Source organism: Urocitellus parryii, chromosome 9 (assembly GCF_045843805.1).
Source record: "Urocitellus parryii isolate mUroPar1 chromosome 9, mUroPar1.hap1, whole genome shotgun sequence".
Lineage (NCBI taxonomy): Eukaryota > Metazoa > Chordata > Mammalia > Rodentia > Sciuridae > Urocitellus > Urocitellus parryii.
In genome coordinates this window covers 129,753,502-129,777,810 of record NC_135539.1, presented here as the reverse complement: position 1 = coordinate 129,777,810, position 24,309 = coordinate 129,753,502, and the positions used below count along the sequence as shown (strand labels likewise).

Sequence of the window (24,309 nt, the reverse complement as noted above, 5' to 3'; positions counted from 1 at the left end):
CATTGCGTCTAAAGGGGCTAAACACATTTATGAAAAGGCAGAGATTGTAAGACTGGATAAAAAAGCAAGACTCAATTATTTGACTACAGGAGATAAATTTTACATATAAAGATACAAGTGGGTTTACAGTAAAAGGATAGAAAACCATATACTATATTAACACTATACAAAGGGAAATAAGAGTGGCTATATTAATACAGTATATTTTCAGAATAAATAATACTATCAGGGATAATGAAGGTAACTTCATAGTGATAAAGATGTTGATTTGTCAAGAGGACATAATCCTAACTATATTTACCTCTAATTACATAGATTCAAAATACATGAAAGCAAAAACTCGTAGAATTGTAAAAAGACAAATCCACAATTGTAGCCACTCTCAATAATTGATCACAAGCAGGCAGAAATTAGTAAGGATTTAGTAGAGTTGAGCAACACTATTAAACTTCTTGACCTAATTGACATTTATAGGACAGACCACTCAATAATATTCTTTTCAAGTGCATATGGAACATTTATACATCATTTAATCACTATTTCCAGTTACAAGCAAATAAAAGAAGGTACGAAGAAGTTAACCTTCAGAATAACTTTCTGAAGGTCACAGTTACTAAGTCACAGCTGGGCTTGAACTCAGGCTATCTGATCCAGAACTCTGAATCACTGGGCTTTACCACCTCCCTTGAGCACCTGGAATAGCTCAGTAATCTATGACTTAGAATGAAATCCTTTTTAAATAAACAAAGGAATGGACTACTCAAATAGCATTCTCTAAATACTACTTGGAAAGGAAGTACATTCCCTCTCTCCTCTCAAATTCCCACTCAACCCAAATGGCCTGTCTGCTTCCTTTAAGTGACATGACTTATAGGTATCATAAACTTAGGTCCCATGGCCCCTGGGTCTGAAAGGGAAGACAGTCGTAGACTATAAAAAGCGACTCTTCCTCAGGCTGCATGCGTGAAGGATGGGTGGTCTAATAGACATTCAAACATAGATCAAGATGCCCGATTGTCGGTCTTTGTGTGCCCAGATCCAGACAACTCCTTTTTGACGAAATACACTTTTATTAAAATGAAGCAAAGAATCCTTACCCATGGTTGACTTTCTTTGCTTACCCTGTTAAATCTGTCATTAGAATTATAATGTATATAATAATTACAATACAGAAAAAAATCCTAATGTTTTCCAGGGTCAGGTTTCCTTATTTATTGGGGGGGGGGAGAACCATAGAGGGGAACATTTTTTCAGTGGATCTTTGGCTGAGACCTGAAATATGGTGGTTCTATGGAAGGAAATGAGAAATGGGAATATTATTCTGCCTCACCATGCTATGAAGAGGATTCAAACCGCTCAGCAAACGTGAATCTTGATAATGTAAAAAAAAAAAAAATCGGATTTCTCTGTAATATGGACTCGATGCGTCTCATTCTTTTTTCCACACCCCTCAGTCCCCTTTATCTTTTCTACTCAGCTTCATCCTCTGTTGATAATCCACTTTCGTGTCCTCTAGTTGCTCCTAAGTACAGTGACCCCCTGCCCCGCCGTCCTTGCTGTCTCCTTCAGAACCCCTAACAGTCCTTTTCCTGTCCCTCCTACTTCTTGCCCCTCCAGCTCTCCTCGGGCCCTTCCTGGTAGTTTCTCGGTCCCCAGGGAGGTGGGACAGCCTTGGTGGGGTGCAGCCCAGCAGAGCGAGCTTTCCAGCTCCCCCTCCTGGCTGGGCCGCGCTGTGGGCTAAGGGACAGGAGGCTGGGCTGGGACGTCTTGGCTTCTGCGGGGGGAATTGGGAAAGCAGTGTCTGAAGCAGCGTTGTCCACATTAGAAAAACACAATTCCCTTTGTGCTACTTGGTGCCGTGTCCTCAGTCTGGGTCTTTGCCACACGGTCTCGAAAGCCATTGTTCACCCTGGGGTTCTGGTAGGTTAGCAGCAGCGTGGGTGCTGCCAGCGCTCCCCGGGTACTGAATTGACCCCAGAATCAGTGGGGGGAAAAGTCGCCCTCCAGGGTGGGGGCTCCCGAGCGGCGGCCGGGGGGCGGCAACTGGCCAATCAGGAGGCGAGGCCGCGCCGGGCTGCCCCTCCTCGCCGAGAGCCGGGAGCAGTGCAGAGCGGGGAGCTCGTCTCCGGCCCAGCCGAGGGAGCGGCGGCGGCGGGACTTGGAGGGCGCCGCAGGCTCAGAGCTGCCCCCGGGGCATGGACCCCGTGCGCTGCCCGCACCGTGTTGCACGCCGCCGGGGCTCCGCCGGCAGATAGCCGCCCAGGAGGACACCAAGTCGGGACAAAAGCGGCTGCATCCCTGGCGGAGGGAGTCGGGTTTGGAGCCTGCCCCCTTCTGATTCTCGGCTCCAAACTTTTTTTTTTTTTTTTGCTCCTTGAGCGATCGCAAGAGACTGAGTTTCTCTGGGAGGAAAATCTTTGCTGTTGTTGAGGAGGACTAAGCCCAGGGCTTAGGCACTCAGGAAAGGAAAAAAAAAAAAAATGATTTCCCGGGAAGTTGTCCACACAGTTTTCCTGCTTGCTCTTCTGTATTCTTCCCTAGCTCAGGATGCCAGCCCCCAGTCGGAGGTCAGGGAGGAGGAAATTCCCGAGGGGGCTTCCACCTTGGCTTTTGTATTTGATGTGACTGGTTCCATGTATGATGACTTAGTTCAGGTCATTGAAGGGGCTTCCAAAATTTTGGAGACGTCTTTGAAAAGACCTAAGAGACCTCTCTTCAACTTTGCTTTGGTGCCTTTCCATGATCCAGGTAAGGGACATATTTATTTTTTATATTTGTATGTCTCATGATTTTATTTTTCCTTCTGCTATGAAATTGTTTTTTTGTTAGAAAGTTTCAACACTTTTTTTTTTTTTTTTTTTAAATATGTCTGAGTACACTTGTAACAAAGAATTGCATCTTGCATCTGGGTTTGCGCTCTAATTCCTCCTTAGGTCTCAGCCATTGAGTACATGACCAGTTTAAGGAGCTTGAACCTGGAAATGTGGACTTGGGAAAACCAGTACCAAGAGTCTGCTACAACATCCAAATCAGAGTTTGTACTTTAAAGCTACAGAAGGTGTAATTGTCAAGGAAGCCTTGGCCGTGGATACCAAGCAGCAGTGCTCACTAAATGTGAAGAGCGCACATTCAGGTTGAACAACTCTCGCATAAGGGAGGGAAAAAAACCCTGATGTGTGCCACATGAGGAAGCCTGTAAGTCAGAACTTCTAGAGGAACTGGAGACATGAGAATAAAAGAGAAGCCATTCATTTTCTAACTCCACCTATTCATCTTTGCACCAAGTCATTTAGTTAGATTCATGGATGTGTGTAAACATTATGTCCATGTCTCATGCAGTAGAAATGTAATTTGGTATGCCTGTGCTCTTTAAAGGTAGTTGAAGCAAAATAACTTTATTTTGTGCCCTAAAGCTATGAGTTTCAGCTGCTCCACTGCAATATGATCCTGTTTACTTTTTTCAGTTTCTCTTTAAAGTAGCACCTCTCTGTGAGGCTTATAGGAGCCCTCATTGTCATTGCTGAGGGTAACATTACAGGGGGAGTCCTGGGGCTTGCTTTCTAGTGTCCACCTGAGTTTCATTAGCTGCCCAGTTAAAGAAACAGAACAGCCAATTTCTTAAATGTCCTCCCCCACTGCTCTCCCACATTTTTCCTGCTTTTGAAAGTCACTTCACTGAAAGACTTTGATACAGCCTCTTCACAGTGAGAGCATGATGTTGACAATCTTAAATTCTTTTCTTTGTGCATATGGCAAACATTTATGAGTTCAGATTATTTTTAGGTATTGAATGTGGTAGATTTCAACTATTTAAAAAGCACTGGCAGATATTTAGAGAGCAAAAGAATTTTCTTGGATTTTCATGTTATTTAAATGATGAAAACAGTAACATCTACTCTCCTGGGATATACACATATCTTAGTAATTTCTATATTAAAGATTTTTATATTTGAATAAAGAATTTGATAGTCATTTGCTGTGTTTACTGTTATGATTCTTCCATTTATGAAATGTCAAGATACCAATTATGATGTAGTTCTAGGCTTTTGTTATTTTGGAATAACTTAAATACATTTCTTCAACAGGGATGAATCTGAAGTTGGCTAATAACTGTTTTCTCTAAATAACATCATCATTTGCTTTTCTCAAAAAAAAAAAAAAAACTCTTACGAAATTATGTTGTAGGAAACAAAATCCAAAATTTGCTTCAAGTCATAAATAGAAAGTGGACTATCATGAGCTCTCAAAGTGCTATGCAAAATTCTTATAACACATTCTATTGCTGTGGGCTCTTCTCCTATTGTCATCAAATGGGAAAGTTTGCACATCACTATAGTTGATCTATAGTTTAGCAATCACAGTTCAAAGTTGGAGACTTGGCATGCTAATAACCGATGACTAATAAACTAGAACTTTTTGAATTAAGTTATATGAGAAAATCATTTATTTAAATTGGCTTCATGAAATTGATTGTATAGATAATTCAACAAAATGATGGATTCTGTTTCCACTGTGATTCAAAGTAGAGGGGAGTGATCAAGAGTTTATCTTATCTAACACTATTTAAAATGTTTTTGAAGATAAAGTTAAAACATTATTCACCATTAAGTTAGTATTCACTTTAGTAAATTGGATTATCTTTGCATGATTTTTTTCTTTGTGTGTGTGTGTGTGTGTGTGTGTGTGTGTGTAGCTGTTCAGTTTTGATTCTCTTATCATTGGTGATCAGGTTGGAATGACAGGAAGGCCTTGACTATAGACGGGGATTGTCTGTTTTACTGAGTGATATTAGAAAACTCAATGTACATTTTGAATCTGTTTCTTCAATGCTAAAGTGGGAGAATTGGATTTGAACCAAGTTCCCTTCTCATTGTGATGTTTTGTGATATTTTGTTTTGTATATAGTTTTTCATTGTTCCTAACATATTTGTATGGTTGGGTGATACAACTGACATGGAAATTAATTAATGTATAGAATTTAATATTATGGGTATGGTAACGAGCTTCAGTGCTTATAGGCTGTTGGCACATACTGTGACATTTGGCTAGATAAAATAATGAAGTTCTGGGAAGTAGTCTAAGGCTTTTGACAAGACTTTAGGCTTTCACAGATGATGGCCTTGGAGTTCTGCATTATAGTGTGGGGTGTTTGTAGGTGGGGTACACTTAAAATACACGAGCAACACAGAGGAGGAAGAATGTCTGACCTTAAATAGCAAGGGGATAAAGCCAGGGAGGGAGGGTGTGTGTGTGTGTGTGTGTGTGTGTGTGTGTGTACACGCACACACGCACGCGCGTGCAGGGAGGCCTGGTGGAGAACCAGGAACACCATCAGCCTGTGAGGAGCAGAGAGAGAGACTGAGATGACCAGGGGCCAAGGAAAAGGAAGTCAACATTTCAATGTAATGAGGTTCTCATAATCACATTTAATGTATTTTTATTTATTTATTTATTTATTAGTTATTAACATTTAATGTATTAATTCGTAACTTTTTTTTGTGGATGTAATCCCCTTACCATACAATTCATCCACTTACCACCTACAATTCTGTGATTTCTGCTCATTCATGGATTGGTGCAACTTTTAGAACATTTTCATCACCTCGGAAAGAAATTCATACCTTTCATACCTTTAGTGATCAGCCTGCTAGCCTCCCATCAACCCTGCCCAGCCCTAAGCAACCACTAATCTGCTTTTCTGTCTCTCTAGATTTTCCTGTTTGGACTTTGATGAGTAGAATCATGTAACCTGTGGTCTTTTCGTGACTGGCTTCTTTACTTTAGCATAAGGCTTCCAAGGTTTGTTCATGTTGTAGCCTGTGTCAGTACTTGATTCCTTTTTATGGCCAAATGATATTCCATTGTATAGTAGATCATATTTTGTTTATCTATTAGTCCAAGATAGATATTTGAGTTGTTCCCACTTATTATGAATAATGCTGCTATAAATATTCATGTACAAATTTCTGTGTGGACGTGTTTCCATTTCTTTTGGGTGTGTATCTGGAAGTAGAACTGCTAGGCCATGGTAACTGTTTATTTGTTTGAGGAGCTGCCAAACTGTTGTCTAAAGTGGCTGCAATACTCTTACCAACAGTGTATGAGAGTTTCAATTTCTTCACATCCTCACCAACATGTTATCAGACTTTTGGATTCTTTTGGGTTAATTTTTTTCAGCATTCCAAATGTCTTGTCTTCCTCAGAACACAATTTGGGGAGGGCTGATGGTGTTTCTTGACTGTAGTTCCCTTTATCACTCAGTCTCTTACTTACCCTCTCTCTAAGGTAGGTACCAGACAGAGGGAGAGAGTTTTGAGGAGTTAACTGAGAAAGAAGAACTTTTCTTTCTGTAAAGTTAAGTCTCTACTTTCTTCTCGGGGTTTCTTACCTGGCTTGCATTCCTTCATTCATTTGTTCATTCATTCATTCATTCGTTTTTCACCCACTTATTGCTTTAGGCACTGGGGATGCCAAAGGGAATAAAACAGACAATAGCTGAAGTGCTCATGGAGTTTGCATTTTGTTGGAGACAGAGGGACACAGGCAATAAAGAAAATAATTACAATACATCTGATTTGTTTTGATGGTGGTAATCACTATGGAGAAAACAAAGAAAAAGCATTATGGGGAGTTTGAGGTGGATCGAGAGAGTGTTGGAATTTTAAACATGGTGGTTGGGGAAACTCCCAAATGAGATCACATTGGAACAAAGACTTGAAGGAGGTGCAAGAGGGAGCAATGAAGATATCTGAGAAAAGGCAGTTATAGGCAGATGAAAAGCTCTCCTGGCAAGAGGATCATGACATGTTCAAAGAACAACCATAATCCCAGAATGTCACAAGGCAGTGAGTGAGAGCAAGGAGTTAGGAGGTGAGGTCAGGCGTATGATGGGGCCACTGTAGCCTTGACCGGCATCCTGCGGGAGTTGGGAGCCACTCCAGGGTTTTGAACAGAGCAGCGACATGATCTGACTTGGGCACCCACATAATCATCCTGTTGTTGGAGACTAGCCTAAAGCAAAGCCAGGGCAGAAACATGGAGAATAAGCAGATGGCTGTTGACTTCTCTGTTAAGTTCAGGCAGAAGAGGATGGTAGACTGTGCGGGAAGTTGGTAGCTGTGGGCGTTTTGAGAAATAGTTGAAGTTTGTTCATATCTTAAGGGGGAAACCAGAAGGGTCTGATGTGAACTGATTGAGGGGTGTGAAGAAAAGACGGAAGTCAAGACCGGTCCTGAGAATTTGTCTTGAGGGAATAGAAGCACAACATGACCATATCCTGAGATGGAGAAGGAGAAGGAGAAGTAGGTTTCAGAATGGTTGGGGGGGGGGAATGAGAGTTTAATTTTTAAAAATGTTTTAGTTTGAGATGCCTTTTAATATCCATTGGAGATGGGAGAAGTCAGTTGGATATATGAGATTATAATTTAAGGGGAGAGGTGTGGGTGAGAGAGAAATTTAGGACCCCAAGGCATACATGTAGATGGCATTTAGGGCCTTCAGACCAGAGGAGACCATGAATCAACTATTGGTGGAAAAGAGAGAGGGTTTGAGGAGCCAGCCCTTAGACACTCTCAAGCTTAGCGGTAGGAGAGGTGAGGATGAACGGGCAGAGCAGCCAGGGAAATTACAGTTAGGGAGGCAGGAAAAGAATGCATTATCCCAGAAGACGAGAAGAAAGTGTTTCAAGGAAGGACTAATTGGGAAGTTAGGAGGAGGACTGGGAATTGGTTAGTCAATTTAGCAATATGGAAGTCATTGATGTCTTAACAAGAGCAGCCCCAGCGGAGGGCTGGTAATGAAAGCCCTAGTGGAGGGAATTCAAGAAAATGGGAGAAGAGAAATTGAAAATATTTGTAACCATATTACTGTGTCTAACTACTGGAATGGTTGCTTTATTCATGAGGCTAAAATTGAACCTAGTTTTGATAAATTATTCAACCAGTATTTTTCAAAATGCAAATGGAATGTAGTAGAAAGAACATCCAATTTGGAATGGAAAACTTGTGTACTTCTCCTTATTCTTGTCATTTAAGCAAATCATTTAACCTTGCCAGACCACTGTTTTTCCACTGATAAAATTAGTACATTGCTAGGCTATTATCAAAGTCCATGATTTTGTAATAATATTCTAAAAAGAAATTGATTGGGGAAAAAAAACACATCAAAATTAGCAAGGAAATTCATTGAGATAAATGTCAGCATTGCATGTGTCTGTGTTTGAGTTTTATTTTTAATAAAACCCAAGAACCCTCAATGACTTTGTATGGTTTGCCAGGACCTACATAGTGTTAAGAAAACACTCCAGGACTTTTTTAATAAGTTTTTTTTTTTTTTTTTTAAAGAGTATTCTCCTGAGCAACAGCAAAATCCCTTGAAACCATAGTGAATATAAAGATTTTTTTATTAAGGAAAATATTGCACGTGCAGATCTTAAACTTATACACATTTATGAGTTGAACTTCGAATTGAAATGATTTCTGTTTTAGTATGTATAGGAAACGGCCAAGAAGCTGTTAGTCTCCCTTTGCCACTAGCACATCCTAGAAGAAGGGCTTTCATGAGAAAGGGTTGGTCTGTTAGGTCTAAGAGAAATCAAACTGGAAAACTGCATTAGAGTTTAAGAGATTTGGTTGGACAATGATAACTTCTGTTTCTCAGGATGATAAAATATTTTGACCTGAGAAAATGGATCCTGTCACTTGATGTCTTCTGTGGATACACAGAGAGACTTTGCTATGCATAATCAAAAAACTTTCTCCCAAAGTATAAAGACTCGGACTCAATTTTGGTAAATCGGATATTTTTAAAATTTGTTAGGGATATTTCCTCTTTGACAGCATCTTCTGTAGCTCCCACAGAATAAAGATAGTTTATTTTCTGTTTGTATATGTATATTTATAAATTGAGGAACAGACTTTTAATTTTATTTTGGCTTTGTTTATTTTTTTCAAATGATTTTGTTTATTGTTTGTTTTTGCCGTGCTGGGGATTGAATCCAGGGCTTCCTGCAGGCTATGCAAGTTCTCTACTGCTGTGTTAATCCCCCAGCCTAGTTTACGTTTTTTTTTTTTTTTTTTTTTTTGTTACTGTGGATTGAATCACCAGAATGTCATGCATGCCAGGTACTCAGTCTACCACTGAACCACAACCCTAGCTCTTTTTATTTTTGAGATAGGGTCTCAAAGTTGCCCAGGCTGGCCTTGAACTTGGGATCCTCCTGCCTCAGCCTTGTGAGTTGCTGGGATTATTAGGCCTGCGCCACCCAGCTGGGCATGTCCAATTTCCTATTTAAATCACAACAATCAGAAGAATAAAACTGAAAACATAACAATTTTCTAGTTGGGCCTTTTTTGGTGATAATATAGCTCCCAACCAGGCTTGAATATGCAATGGGAGATCATTGTGATCCTGATAATGCCCGATTTTTGGATAGTGATTTTAGGGGAGATTTATATTCATCTGGAATGTGTCAGCTGCATGCTGTAAGGCAGACTGCCTCTTTTCAATTTTAACTTGAATAATGGAAGGGATGCATAATAATTTCCAAGGATTTTGATGCCCACACCATAGGTGGTTCTCGAAAGTCTGCAGGAATTCTCAACCTTGATTTTGTTTTTTCTGATAATCACAATCTCTATGGAGAATAGGAGGAAATTTAAAATGATTTCATGTCAAGTATAAGGTGCAATAATATCGACTCTCCCTACCATGGTTAAATAAAACAATATATGTGAAAGTTCTTTAAAAGTACTACTTAATGGTTTTGCTCAAATTTATTTAATAACTCACATTTGTGTATAAAGATTGAAAGAGAGAAGCCCATTGTCAAGGAAAGTAGCACAGTATTTACATAATAAGATGAAGAAAAAAAAATCTACTTAATGAGTTGGCCATTAATCAGCATACAGGGAAAGGACAATTCAAACCAGTTCAACTATGTCACCATTGTGATACACTGAATGTTTGAGAAATGTATTTGCTACACCATTCCCTTGAGTCCCAGACCACTGCCTTACAAGTGGCAAACCAGCAAGATATAAGAACCCAAAGAGAAGCCGGTATTGATTCATTCACTCAAGGACTATGTGAGGAGCCCTTGATTCTAAGACAACTAAAAGCTTCAAGAAGTTGACAGTCTGTGAAAAGGAGAGGAGAAGTGATAATGTAATATACCACAATACATTTATCGTGGAAAGAAGCACTGGGTGCTGGGGGAGCCCAGAGCGCCTGATTCCAGGTGGGGATAGTCAGCAGAGGTTTTCTGGAAAATGCATGGTCTAGATTGACACTTGATGGGTGTGCATGAATGGAAGCAGTTCAATCAAAACTTAAGGAGTTGGATTCCCCCTGCAAACTATCAGGAACTTGGAAGGATTATCAGCAAGGAATGAAGTGACTGGGTTTTCATTTTAGATCTCTCTTGGTTCAATTGGAGCAAGAAAGTCTTTCTGGGAGATGAAACCTGAGGCCACCTCAACAACTCGGAGAGGAGATATTAGGAGATCCAGACATAGGGAAAAGAGAATAGATTAGAGTCATTGAGAAAGTCCAGTGGACTGGATTTGGTCTTAAGAACATGGAAAAAAGAGAAAGATGATTATGTTTTGGAGGTTAAAATAAGAAATTAGCGTATAATCAAAGAGAAGAAATATACAAAATTTAATACAATGTTACTCCTAGGCTAGTGATTCTTGCAAGTAAGTTATATATTGTCCAAAATAAACATCACCCCGCCCCCCCCAAAAAAGTGGGTCAGCAATGGAGAATTACAGACATACTTGAGCAGTATGCATCCAAGTTATAACAAGGGTTTAAAGTGTTAATTTATTCTGCTCTTGAATAACCTGTCCACCCATCAGCAGGATTCTACTGTGGCAATGGACTGTTTATCCTTATAAATATGCAATGATTTCATTATGTATGAGCATCCTACAATAAACTGTCCTCCTTCTGGTTGTACCCTCACTAAACAGCCTTCTGACAATTTAACTTCATGGACTTTCCTTATAGGGAGAGAAGGCTGTGGTCAGAATGACACCTCAGGTTCACCAGACAGTTATATTCCTTATTGGTAACTCATGTTTTGGCAAACCAGTTGTATACGTCAGTCTCTGCTGTTTAAAATACTGTAACAATGTCATGTTCAAGTTTCTTAGTTTGTAAGTCTGGGAGCCAGATTCTGGTGGATGATGGTGAATTTATCAAAGTGTTTCCCTGTGTGGATCTGTTTGGGTGGCCTGTCTCCAGGTGTCACTCCTCGGCATTTCCAGCTGTGAGTAGAGTAGCGCCAAGTGGCTGTTCTGTCCACTTGGAACTTGTATAGATGACAGTCAAAACCACTGGAAGAAATGAGATCATCCAAGGAGCGTGTGTAGACTGAGAAAAGAGACAGGATAGAGCTATGGCGGATATAAACAGTTAAGACGGAAGAAGGGAAGTGCATAAAGGATTCTAGAAAGGAGAGTCCAGGAAAATAAAAGTGGGAACAGGAATGAACAGTGTTTAGAAATCTTAAAAAATTGTTAGTTTTAAGTAAGTTGTCAATCTGTCCATTTATAAGATTACTGAAAAGAAAGGCTAAACAGTAGTAAGCTAAAAAGATCCCCCGTTTCATTGCGGCTGTGGCAGAAGCTGAAAAATGGATAAGAAAATGGGGCTTATGAGTACAGTATGTTTTTTCATGAGATGTAACACAGTAGGTAAAAACAGGCTCCTGAACGTGATGCTGGGTGGGGAGTCTGACGCTACCAATCACTTGCTGGATTTGTACGCCTGGGTGCTGCCCACCTGGGTGGTTTTCTCCAGAAGCCCTGACCACTGGGAGTGACTGCTGAAGTTGACCACAGGTTCAATCCAGGATTGGGATTTTTGTTGAGCCAATGTGTTAATCAGCTTTTTGTCGCTGTAACCAAAATACCTGATACAAACAACTTGGAGGAGGTAAGGTTTATTTTGATACGTGGTTTCAGAGGTTTCGGTCCATGGTTGACTGGTTCCATTGCTCTGGGTATGAGGTGAGGAGAACATCATGGCAGAAAGGTGTGATGGAGAAAACTGATCTTCTCATGGCATCTGGGAAGTGTGGGGGGTGTGGAGGGGCCAGGGAAGAGAGATTCCCAAGGGTAACCTACTTTTTCCAACTGTATCCCATCTGTCAGTGGTTTCCACTGGCTCCCAGTAGTCTACTCAAAATTTCCCTTTTCAGTGAGGACACTAGTTATACTGGATTAGTGGGCCACCATACTTTAGTGTCACCTCTTTTTAACTAATTACATCTGTAATGATCCTATTTCCAAATAAGTCACATTCTGAGGTGCAAGGGGATAGTTTTCACCATAGGAATTTTTGGAGGACACAGTTGAACCCATAGCAGATAATTTGGCAATTAACATTAAAGAACCAAAACTCTTTTACAAGAGAGACTGTTTTTCTGATTCTGATTAAAAAAAAAAAAAAAGTTTGCATCCAGGAGTTTCATGTACTTCAAGCTGTGATTCCATTGTAGAGAGTTCTCTGTGGTCATTATAGGGTGAGACACTAAGTACGTGTGCAGTGCTATTTAAGCCTGTTAAATAATTTTCATTAAAAAAACCTATGGTTTTTACTTTTAAATCATGACATTTATTAAAGCTCTATTTGATCTTTTTTTTGGGGGGTATGTTGAGATATTTAATTATGAAATGGGGAAAATTATATAGGAGCTAGGAATTCTGCGGGGTGAGTTCAAAATATTTTGACTTTTTGTAACCTGGGGTTTCTTTCTTGGAAACTTCAAACACACTAATTGGAGGAATTTTTCCATTAGCACCACATCTCTGAGAACTTTCGTTTAAGCACTGTTTTCCAGCAGGTGGGAGGGATTCCTTGAAGTTCCCAGGCTGGAAGGCACACTGCCCCAGAGTGCTTTTGGGCAACCTTGGCTGCTCCTGCCAAGATCTGACAGGGAAGTTAAATGAGACCCATGGGTGATGGGAGATAAATATGTGGGATGCTACTTATTATATATATGTATGCAGTGTGTGTACACGTGTGTGTGTATAAAATATATATAATATATATATAAAAGGTCAAGAAAATATATTATTAAGCAAGAGAGGATAAAACTCTAAAAAGATGTTGTACTATCTAGAATATCAATTTTGGAGATTCAAAGTGAAATCTGTTTTGCTTTTTGTTTGGTTTGTTATTTTCACTTCAAAGCCTTTTGCCAGAGCACACAGAAAACCTCATTTCTATTGTTTTCATGTTCCCAAGAGGGTCTTCCCTGTTCTTCGTAGGTGCACATTTGCTCCACCTTCTTGCTCAGATCATCACACTTACGCCTTGAAGTTTTCTTCCAGCCACACCCTGAATTGGAATGTCCCTTCTGTTCAGGACACGTCCTCATCTATAATGAAAACAGCTCCCACAACTTCACCTCTCCCAAGAAATTCTCCTGGAATATTGGAAAAATGTCATTCTTTTTAATATGGACATTCTTTTAAAAAAATATTGTACCTGCTGTTCCTTTGATAACTTCACTCCCTTTATTACTTCTGCATTAGGATGAAAATTAATACTGAATTTGATTTATTTTGGCAGAATGAAATTTGGTGGAGTTGGGATGTTACAGGTGTTGAGTGACTGAATTCTAATATCACATAGATCCACATTTGATTATTAGTAAGTTACTAACTTCTTAAAACTTCATAAAGAGAATAATGATTATATTTCCTTCATAGAGTTGTTGTAGGATTCGAAGAGAAAATGTGTGTAAAACATTTAGTGAAGAATATGAAGAATGCACCACAGGGGAAATTGTTGATATAGGGTCAAGACACCTGTGTCCTGGCTCTGTAAATGGCAGGTCCCTTGACTCTTAAAACCTCAGCATAAAATAAGGATATGTTATAGTTTATATGGTGTCTCCCAAAAGCTCACATGAGAGACAGTGCACGAAGGTTTGGAGGAGAAATGATTGGGTTACAGACTTAACCTAATCAGTTATTTAATCCCTGATGGGATTAATCTGGTGGCACCTGGAGGCAGGTCGGATGTGGCTGGAGGAAGTGGCTGATTGCGGGTGTGGCTATGGGATATATACTTTGTATCTGGAGAGAGATCTTTCTGACATCTCACTCATTTTATCTTTAGTTTATTGGCTTCTGTAGTTTTTCTCTCTGCTTTCTGGTCATCATGTGAGCTGCTTCCCTCTGCCACACTCTTCTGCCATCATGTTCAGCCTCACCTTGAGTTCCAGGGAATGGAGTCTGCTGTCTCTAGAATGAGACTTCTAAAACCGTGAGCCCCCAAATAAACTTTCCCTCCTCTAAAGTTGTTCTGGTTGGGTCTTTTAGTCACAGCAGGGAGAAAAAATAAAGTGGACTAAAACAGGATAGAATCAGTGGTGTGTGCCAAATTAACTGTTCCGTCACTGGCTGTGGGCCTGGGGATGGGAAGAGGGGGACACCACGTTCTGTTGGTAGCATTTGCCAATTTCCATTGTGTCCCTGCTCCCTCATCGCCATTTCAAATGACCAGTTTGATGCCACTGGAAGTGGAGTTGAGAATGGACGTGCCCAATCATCTAACCCACCACTTAAAACTCTTTCCATGAAGGGAGATACTCCTGTTTAAATGAGACTGTGTTTGCGAAAGGACTTGGTGTAACTGGCATTCACTAAACATTCACTTACTTTTGCTTGGAAAGGTCTGTTAGGTGGGTAGAATTCTTGAGGGCAGTTAGATCTGTGATGAAGCAGTTGGACTGTTTTTTTTTCCATGACAGTTTTGGGAAATTTCATTGGGAAATACCCAGAGAGCCCAGAGAGGCAATACCCACACAGCAGTGGGCAGCACCAACCTTCTCCTGGCTTGAGTCTCTGCGGGGCATCTGATGCTCACATTTATCACCTCCTTCTTTCTCTCAGTGTCTCCTCCAGCGTTCTTCATCTCTGTACAGGGCCATCATTTTCTCTGTTGTTTGGTTAAAATGCTTGGAGTCATCCTGGACTTCTTTCTTTCATACCCCCCAAAGTCCATCCAATCCCTCCACAAAATCTTTTGGTTTTACTTTCAAGATAATTTTTAATTTGGCTCAAACTCATCCCCTTCTAACCCTACTGCACCAGCTCAAGTCACTAACTGGTCTCCCTGATACTCTCTTCAGAGCTGTCTGAAGCATCCTTTAAAAGTGAAAGGCAGAGCTGGGCGCATGGCCCATGCCTGTAATTCCAGTGGCTCTGGAGGCTGAGGCAGGAGGATCATGAGTTCAAAGCCAGCCTCAGCAAAAAGTGAGGTGCTAAGCAACTCGATGAGATTCTGTCTCTAAATAAAATACATAATAGGCCTGGGGATGTGGCTCAGTGGTTGAGTGCCACTGAGTTCAATGCCTGGTACCTCCCCTGCCCCACCACCACCAAAAAAAAAAAAAAAAAAAAAGTGAAAGGCAGGTTATCAGTGCCCCTTTCTGACATCTCACTCATTCCACCTTTAGTTTATTGGCTTCTGTAGTTTCTTACTTGCCAGGCAGACTCCCTCTACAGAGCCACTACCCTTGCTGGCCCCTCTGACCCCAGATCCTTGCATGGCTTCTGCCTTCACTTCATAAGGCTCTTGGCTCAGTCACCTCCTCAGAGAGCAGGGCCCAAGTTCCGTCCTTCTCTCACAGCCAGTCTAGCCTAGTTCCCCACATGACCGTCCTATTACCCTGCTTTATTTTTCTTTGTATAATTCCCTACTGCTTGACGTTAGAGATGCTTGAATCTATCAATCCAAGTTCTACCTTCTCCACTAAACAGACTCCATGAGGGCAGAGGCTTAGTTTTCATGACTGTATTTCCCCAGAACCTCATATAGAAGGTTCCCTGGCATGCAGAGGGTGCTCAATACATATTTTTTAAAGGAAAATGAATTTTTCTAAATGCCATATTTACTTGGGAAAAAACTCTAATTTTTGCATGTTGAGTTTTATATATGTCCATGAGCTCAAATTTCTTATGTAGCACAAGCATATTTCTCTTCATTATTGTTTGATTGACCCATCAGTTTTTAAATAAGTTGTATTAAAAATTTCCCATTGTAGGTTTGGTTTTGCTAATTTTTCCTTGTAACTCAAGTCTATTTTATGTGCAAGGCCAAGTTGGTAGGTATATACTGGCTCAGGACTGTTTTATCTTCCTAGTGCATTATTTTATTGTTAAATATGTGGCCATCTTTATCGCTAATACTATTTTTTGCCTTTAAAACTGTTTTACTTGGTATTAAAAATGCTATTCCAAATTTGTTTGCTTTTCTCATAATATTTTCCAACTATTTTTTTATTGTTAGTTTAATCCCATTCCTTTATTGTGATTATTTATATATTTGGGCTTATTTCTATGATCTTATTTTGTGTTTTCCATTAACTGATTTTTATTGATCCTTTCCCCCTCTTTTTCTTCCTCTTGACTTCTCTTTACATTCTCTCCCCAGCCCCTTGTGTGATTACCTTTAATTTGGTTGACTTAAAGTTAACTGCAGTTTCCATGTGTCTGCGTAATATGAGTCTTGGGGTATATGATGGATCATCTTCCTTCTGCTCTCTATAGCATAGTTAACTGATATGTTAGATCCACTTTTTAAAAATTTTTTTTTTAGTTGTCAATGGATTTTTTATTGTATTTATTTATTTATATGCGGTGCTGAGGATCGAACCCAGGATCTCATGCATGCCAGGCAAACGCTGTACCACTGAGCCACAACTCCAGTCCCCACTTGTTTTTAGACGCACCCAGGTTAGACATTTTGTTAAATAATAAGTGTTTGTTTAGATTGGACTTGTTTACTGATCCTTACTCATTTGCTTCTAGTTTCCCACTCCTCCGTGTTGGACTTTTCTTTATATTTTTAAATAGTTTTTTTTAGGCATAGTGTGTAAGTAGGAACTTCATTTGGTCTTTGAGAATCTATGTATTGTACTTTAATTCTTTTTTAAAAAAGTGGTGTCACTTAGCATGTAAGTACTTTAATGAACATAAATATTAATTAGATATCTCACAGATCATCTTTTTATGATAATTTACATGCAAGAAAAACAAAGCTCTCAAATTGTAAGTGGATAATTTGATGACTTTTGACAAATGTGTATAATTGTGTAACCAACACCACAATCAAGATACACAACATTTTTAGCCAGGCATGGTGGTATCCACCTGTAATTCCAATGACTTGGGAGGTTGATATGGAAGATCCCAAGTTCAGTCCTCAGCAACTTAGCAAGGGAGGCCCTGAGCAACTTAGTGACACCTGTCCCCAAATAAAAAGCTAAAAGGGCTGGGGATGTGGCTCAGTGCTTAAGTGCCCCTGGGTTCAATTCCTGGTACCAAAAAAAAAAAATCAATTTTGTAAAGTTAAGTTTTCTCCAGCCCCTTGATAGTCAGTCCTTCACCCTACTGCCTCACCCCTCACCTTGCCTAGCTTTTGCATCTGGCTTCTTTCATTTGGCATCATTTCTTTCAGATTCATCCCTCTTGTTACACATACCGGTAGTTCCTTTTTACCACTGGATGGTATTCAGTAGTCACAACTTATTTATGTACTTACTTGCTGTAGCAATGTTTGTATTGTTTCCAGTTTTCAGCTATTATGAATGAAGTTACTATGAACATTCATGTATAAGTCTTCCTTGGACACATCTTTTCATTTCTGAGTACATTATAAATGAATGTTTATAGGAAAGTGTCAAATCGTTTTCCAAAATGGCTTAGCAGTCTGATCAGCAATGTCCCAAAGGGTTCTAGTTGCTCCAAATATTTACCAAGACTTGGTATCTTTTTAAAAAACTATTTATTGGTGCATTATAATTACAACTATATTTATCTAGTTGCTCCAAATACTCACCAAGACTTGGTATTGTGTCTTTTTTTAAAAAAATGTATTTTATTTTTTAAAAACTATTTTATTATTATACATGATAATGTGTTCTCAGTCTTTTAAATTTTGACCATTCTAGTGTGTGTATAATGATTTTCTTAATTCTTGATTAATAGTTAAGTATAGAATTCTGTATCTAAATTAACCCATTGAAGATATTAATTTTGTTGTTTTCTGACTTCTTTTGTTAGGTTATGAGAAGACTTCTCGTCAACAACTGTTGTTCCCTTTTAGATAGCCTGTGTTTTCTCTGCGATGATTTTAAGATTGTCTCTTCCTCCTCCTGCTCTGGAAGTTTTTTATTTAGTAACTAAACATGGACTTGATTTTGTTTTTCTTGGTTGGAGCCTGATTTGCTTCACCAACTTCAGGACTTCAGTTTTTATTAAATCTAGATAATTCTTATATTTTAAATTTTCTTTCCCCATTCTCTGTAATTTCCCTTTCATAAAATTCTGTTTTTATCTTTTCACTTTATACTCCAAACCTTTACCTTTCTTTCATATTGTTATTTCCTTATTTTTTCTTTTTCCTCTTTGCTACATTCTGACTCATTTCCTCGATTTTTTTATATCCTTGTCTTTAGTTCTGTCCAATCTGCTCTTTAAAACATCCATTGAATTTTTAATCTCAATGACAGTAATTTTTATTTTCAGAAGTTTCATTTGGTTCCTTCTCCAATTTCACTGCTTTATATTTTATTATATGCTCTTCAATATTAGATTCTATCATGTTCTGTTATTTCTGCTACTTATTGAGGTGCAAATTCTTCCAATGATTTGATCTGCTGACTCTCCCTCATGGTGGTTTGTTTCCTTGTGTGGTTGATAATTGTTGACTGTGAATTTATTTTTTGCAGGGAGTCCAGTGTATCTTAGATTGTGTACTGGACTACCTGTCTGTACAGAGGAGTGTTTTATCAGGAGTTTGTACTAGCTCTTGTGGAATTCTAAAAATAGTTTGTGAGTTAATTTTTTTGGGTTTTGGATTCTTGCACTATACAGCTAGTATAGGATTTCGGTTTTTCTCAGGAGACTTTCCCCCTTATTTATAGACCTGGACAGATAACAAGCTTTCTTGCCAATTTTCTGGTTTAGTGGGGGGAATTTTTCCTTATCCCTATTTTACTGATATGGCTCTGTTTTAAAAAGGGTACTATATAGTAGCTCTCTGATCCAAAAAAAAAAAAAAAAAAAAAAAAAAACTTCTGATGCCATAAAATTTTACCCACATGGATATTAAAATCTTAATAGCCAAATCTTATATAGGGAGTTTTGTGCTGCCATGGTGACAATTTAAGTTTATTTCTGGCTTGAGTTCCTTTTTATTTCTGGCATCTGGGAGATTTTCCTTTATTCTTACCATAAAGCTTAGCTATTTATTACAAAGAAAATTTCATGTTTTATCCAGTATTTCCATTTTGTGGGAGGAGAGCCTTCCATGTCAATCTCATCTGTCACGTAACTGAAAGTCACTCCTCACATCTCACTCCTGTCCTCACCTCTGGTCTTTTGCCATATTTAAATTTCTTCCATTTAAAAAAAAATAACTTCTACAAAGTAAAATATCTGCCTACAAAGAAAGCTCCAGGACCAGATGATTTCTCAGGAATGCATTACCAAGTATTCAGGGAAACATAATCATAATTTTACACAACTCCTTCTTGACAATAGAAAAAAAACCCCCAATACTATTCATGAAGCTAGCATAATCCTGGTGCCAAAGCATACTATAAAAAATGAATAGACTAGATCATTTTCCTTTATAAACCTAGATGCAAAAATTCCCAAGTGAGTATTAATAAACCAATCCATGATAAGTAAAAAGGAGCATGTGTAATGACCAGGTTGTTTTTATCTAGAGAATAAAAAGATTAGTTTAAAACTGGAAAATAAAAATATGGATAAAGGAGAGAGATCATATGATCATCTCAGTAGTTGCATATGCAGTATTTGATGTAATTTTATATAAGAGAACAAAGAACTCTTAGCAAGCTAGGTGTATATAATATCTTTAATCTGAAAAAAACGAACTTTGAATAACTCAAATTAATCATCATATATGTGATGGTTAAATTAATATTTTTCCCTTTGAAATTGCAATGATGATAAAAATAGCATGAGGAAAGTTTAACCCTAGTATGTTTACATCAGTGGTTCAGTTTTCATTTACAATATTATTTACTTGTACCTTTTTGTCTCATGATCAGTTTAGGTTAGCTTTTCTATTTCAAGGGAACTGCATGTGATTTTGTTTATTCCTATTTTTTTTTGTTTTCTATATTTTAGATTTATGGCTCTATTATTTTTAGCTTTTACTATCTTTAGTTTTGTTGTTCCTCTTCTAACTTCTAAATTTAATTATTTATTTTTACTTTCCTTATTTATATTTTTATTTTTTTAGAGAGAATTTTAATATTTTTTAGTTTTCCACGGACACAGCATCATTCCTTCCTTATTTATAATACAAATATTTAAAGGCTTTTAACTTTAACTGAGTCACTATTTCAATGAACATTATATAGAAAAAAATGTTTTTTCAAATATTTATAAGTTTATAATCTTTAAAAAATTACTGAGACTTCTTTGGCAAACCAAATTGGTTAATTGGTATTTTCTAAATATTTTGAGTCTGTTCAAAAAGAATGAATATTCTCTATTTGGTGGATTTTTTAAAAAAACTTTATATTTGAGATCCAGTTGCAAATTATATTATACAGAGAGTTGATATAACAATTGTTAAGAAATAGATTCTGGAGTGCACTGCCTGGGTTTTAATTGTGGCTTGACTATTTACTGACCCTGTCAAATTGTCACAACCTCTTTTATTTCTTCATCTCTAAAATATGAATATTGATAGTAACTTCTTATAGGGGCTTTTCAGATTTAAATTAATATATAAAATGTTTATCATAGGGTCGGACCATATTGAGTGCTGTCTGTTATTTCTAAATTACTGTGGTTCAGTCTATTTCTAATCATTCTTGTTTATTTTCCTACTAAGGGAAACCCATTAAAAGCTGTGTTTTTGTCCTTGTACTTTGTTCTGTCTTTTCAATGTGGAAAGCTATGATGTGTCCATAGAAAACTGCAGTATCTACTTGGTGTATTTATGCATTTTTGTTACCACATGGTCATATCCTTCTTCATTCAAGGCCTCCTCTTAATCTAGGTGCCCTTGTGGATGGATACAGGTCACACTTGTGGGGTAGGCAGCTTGGCCTAAGGCCTTCCCAGAAAGTTGTTTGTTATGGCTCAGAGATGTCTAGCCCATCTGGCATGGCAATTGGCGGAGTGTGGAAGGCTGTCTGTCACTGGTTTTCCACTGGAGGGTGCTGCTAAGCTTCAGGGGACAGCGCTGGGGTGAGGTTCCTGAACTCCTTAGCCACTGTGAGACCATCATGAGCTACTGGAATATTCCTGTAGGAGACAGGGAAATTTAGAGCAAAAAGCCTCAAGTATCACCTCATTAGCTGGCTGAGGAGATCCAACTGTCCTCCAAACCACATCTGGAGCTCAGGCTGAACTGAGGTCTGTGGCAGACGGGAGCATCTGTCTATATCTGAAGGGATCAGAGGGATTGGGAAGCCTCACCATTTTCTGGGACTGGTTGAGGCTTCAGGGAGCAGGAAATGGGAGTGAAGCGAAGACACATGAGTGGAGCAAAGGAGGAGCCCATTCTGTTGGTAATGTGGCAGCTTCAGAAAGCCTAGACCCTTCTAGAGTGTCAGATCCAAGATGGACAGAAAGCACTCGCAGATGAAGAGTGGGCAAGGCAGTAAGAGTGTGTGAATGGGTTCAGGAGGTGGGTCCTGGAAAGAGTCTGTGGACCAAGTTTTTATAGGACATCCAAGGGGGAAGCTCTGGAAGAACAGGAGGATGTTAAGGCTGTAACCATTTCGGTTTTCTACAGTTCTCCTTTATACATCTGGTCTGCTAACTCCAAAGGCTCCTGTCCGTTCCTTTCTGTCATGTCTTACCCCCACCTTTCTCATAGCTCCCAGAAAGGTACTAGGTTAAAAAGGATCTGGCTTTGAGTCGGAGAAAACCGATCCTGAAATTGTTTTTTTTTCAGTGAGACCTCAGGCAGTTTACTTAACCTAGAAAGACGGGAGTGAGTGAGAATAGTGTCTTCTGTAGAAGACGTCCTTAGCCACAGCAGGTAACCAAAAATGAATTCCTTTCCAGTTTTCTCATCTTAGATTGCCTTCTTTTTCTACCCATGCTCTATAAACAGTCAAGTCAAACTGTAGTGCTTAAACGTGCATGTGCGCACACACGGTCAATAAATTTTGCTCTAATTCTAAGATAAGCTCTGAATCTGCCCCTGTCCCTTAGTCTCTACTGCCGTCACCCACTCATTATAATTTCTAACTTCTGCAGTAGTCTTTCCCTGCTGGTCTTCCTTCCCCTAGCTCTTAAAATCACATCACCTATGAATTGGAAGCCTTTCAACAGATTCCCATGTGTTTTAAATCGGTGTAAGTGCCTTCCTGTGGCCAACAAGGGCCTCCGTGTTCTGTCACCTGAGTGCCTCTCCCTGCCCCTTCTTTCCACCCTCCCCTCTTCGTTATCTTCCAGTCTTGTTTTCAAAGCTGTTAGGTGCAGTTCATTCTCACTTCAAGACCTTGCACTTGGCCTTATTCTTCCTGCCAAGAATCTTTTCAGGTCTTGGTTCCAATGCTCAAACTTCAAAGAGATCTTTCTTGACCACTTTATCTGAACTCGCCTCCTCCTGCCAGAAATTGCTCTCCATCAGATTACCCTATTTTGATTTATTCAAAAATAATTGAAAATATCTAAGATGAGTATCACAGGGGAATAAACGTCTATGCTTCTTATTTTCCTCCCCCTAGAGTATAAATTTCATATTTCTAACTCTTTAAATAGTGTCTGGTAAATGGGTAAATGCCAAAATCAATGCCTGGATGAATAAATGAGCGAAAATTATTTTCCGTATGAAGTTTTTTAGAGCACTTGAACTTTAGGTAATTTCTCCTTTCTTGGAGTCCCTGTTACATTCAGTTTGCATTGCTTAACTATATTATGTTCCTTGCATTTGAGTTGTTGATGTGTATTCTTAAGTGTCTTCTGCTAGACTATTGGGTGCTGGCCGAAGGATTGGAGGGCAAGTATTCAATAAAAATTGGTTGAATTGATTAGATCAAGTTACACACTATAAAAATCACCCTGGTTTAAAGTACAGATGAAGAGGCCATAACTGAAAAGGATTCCACGGCTCATTGCCACTTCTGAACCCCAGCGACAATTATGGTATTTAGACTATAACTGGGCTTGTTGGAAGATCTCTCTTCTCCGGGACTGTGCCTACAATTGTTTTGTTGCCTTTGAAGATCTCTATTCTCAATGTGCCTATGTTGTTTTCTTGGCTCTGTTAAATTTGTAAAATGTATTCATTCTTTATTTATACAGAGCACCTCAAGAAAGCCACCAAATTATGACTTGTTTTCAAAAAAAATTTAATTTTATGGCCAATGGACTTTTGAAGCCAGAGGGTTACGTTTTTCCATACTTGATATTTATGATTCAAAAACCCTTCCATTACTTGATCCTTCTCTTCCTCATTTTTTTATTCCACCTCAATCTTTTTCTTCTGCCTACTCTTCCCCTTCTTCCTCCTTTTTGTTTTTTCTTTAAAAATTTTTGACTCAATAGAGAACCCAAATATGCTAGACATTTTTGTGTAGTTTTTTTTTTAACAAATCAGCTTAAATTTAAGAAGTCACTGTCATTTCTGTCATTTTATAGATGAAGATTAGAGAAGTAGCTGGTCTAAGACCTCTGGAAAGGGTGGAGATGGGGTTCAAACATGGGTGTTCCTGCTCCCAAAGGCATAGCTTCGGGCTTCTCCACAGTGCTCCTTGGAGTTGTATTAGCAGGTGGAACAGAAATGCTACTGGAGGCCATGGTTGGGGGCTTAATAACGTGAATTACACATTTCTAAAGGCTGTAGCTACACAAGGAGAGAAATGTACACATGTCTATGTAACTTGACGTAAGCCTGTTGTGGCTGTGATTATAAACACTTGAGAATGCCGTCTTCTCCCTTACATTTTCACCGCAGCACTGAGTGGTGGAATTGGTGTATTTGAGACTCAAAGGCAAGCAGGAGGTGGTGAAGGTGGAGAGCCATGTTACAGCTCAAGGGGGCCTGGTGGAGCTGTTTTCGTTGGATGATGTATGAACTTCTTCTGGGCCCAAAGTGGGTTTGCTGAAGATGTTCAGACATGTGATCTTATTGTCAGGCACCTCTCTCCTGAGACCTTACCTATCTTTCTCATTTTCCTGGTCACATTCTTCTTTAGTTTTCCTGTATTTAGAATCAATACCCTCTCCCGCAAGGGCCTACTAACTTCATGTGATGTGACAGTGGAATCCTGGCCAACTCCTTCACTGC

At 39.0% G+C, this 24,309-nt stretch overlaps 1 protein-coding gene across 1 annotated transcript in view; it reads left to right on the top strand.

Moving 5' to 3' along the window:
- Window positions 1–2,480: 2,480 nt before the first annotated feature.
- Hmcn1 (hemicentin 1) overlaps window positions 2,481–24,309 on the top strand; it is a 392,095-nt gene continuing 370,266 nt past the window's right edge. The window contains exon 1 of the mRNA XM_026392850.2: window positions 2,481–2,748. Coding sequence (XP_026248635.2) covers window positions 2,481–2,748 — 268 coding nt within the window. The remainder of the gene's footprint in view (window positions 2,749–24,309) is intronic.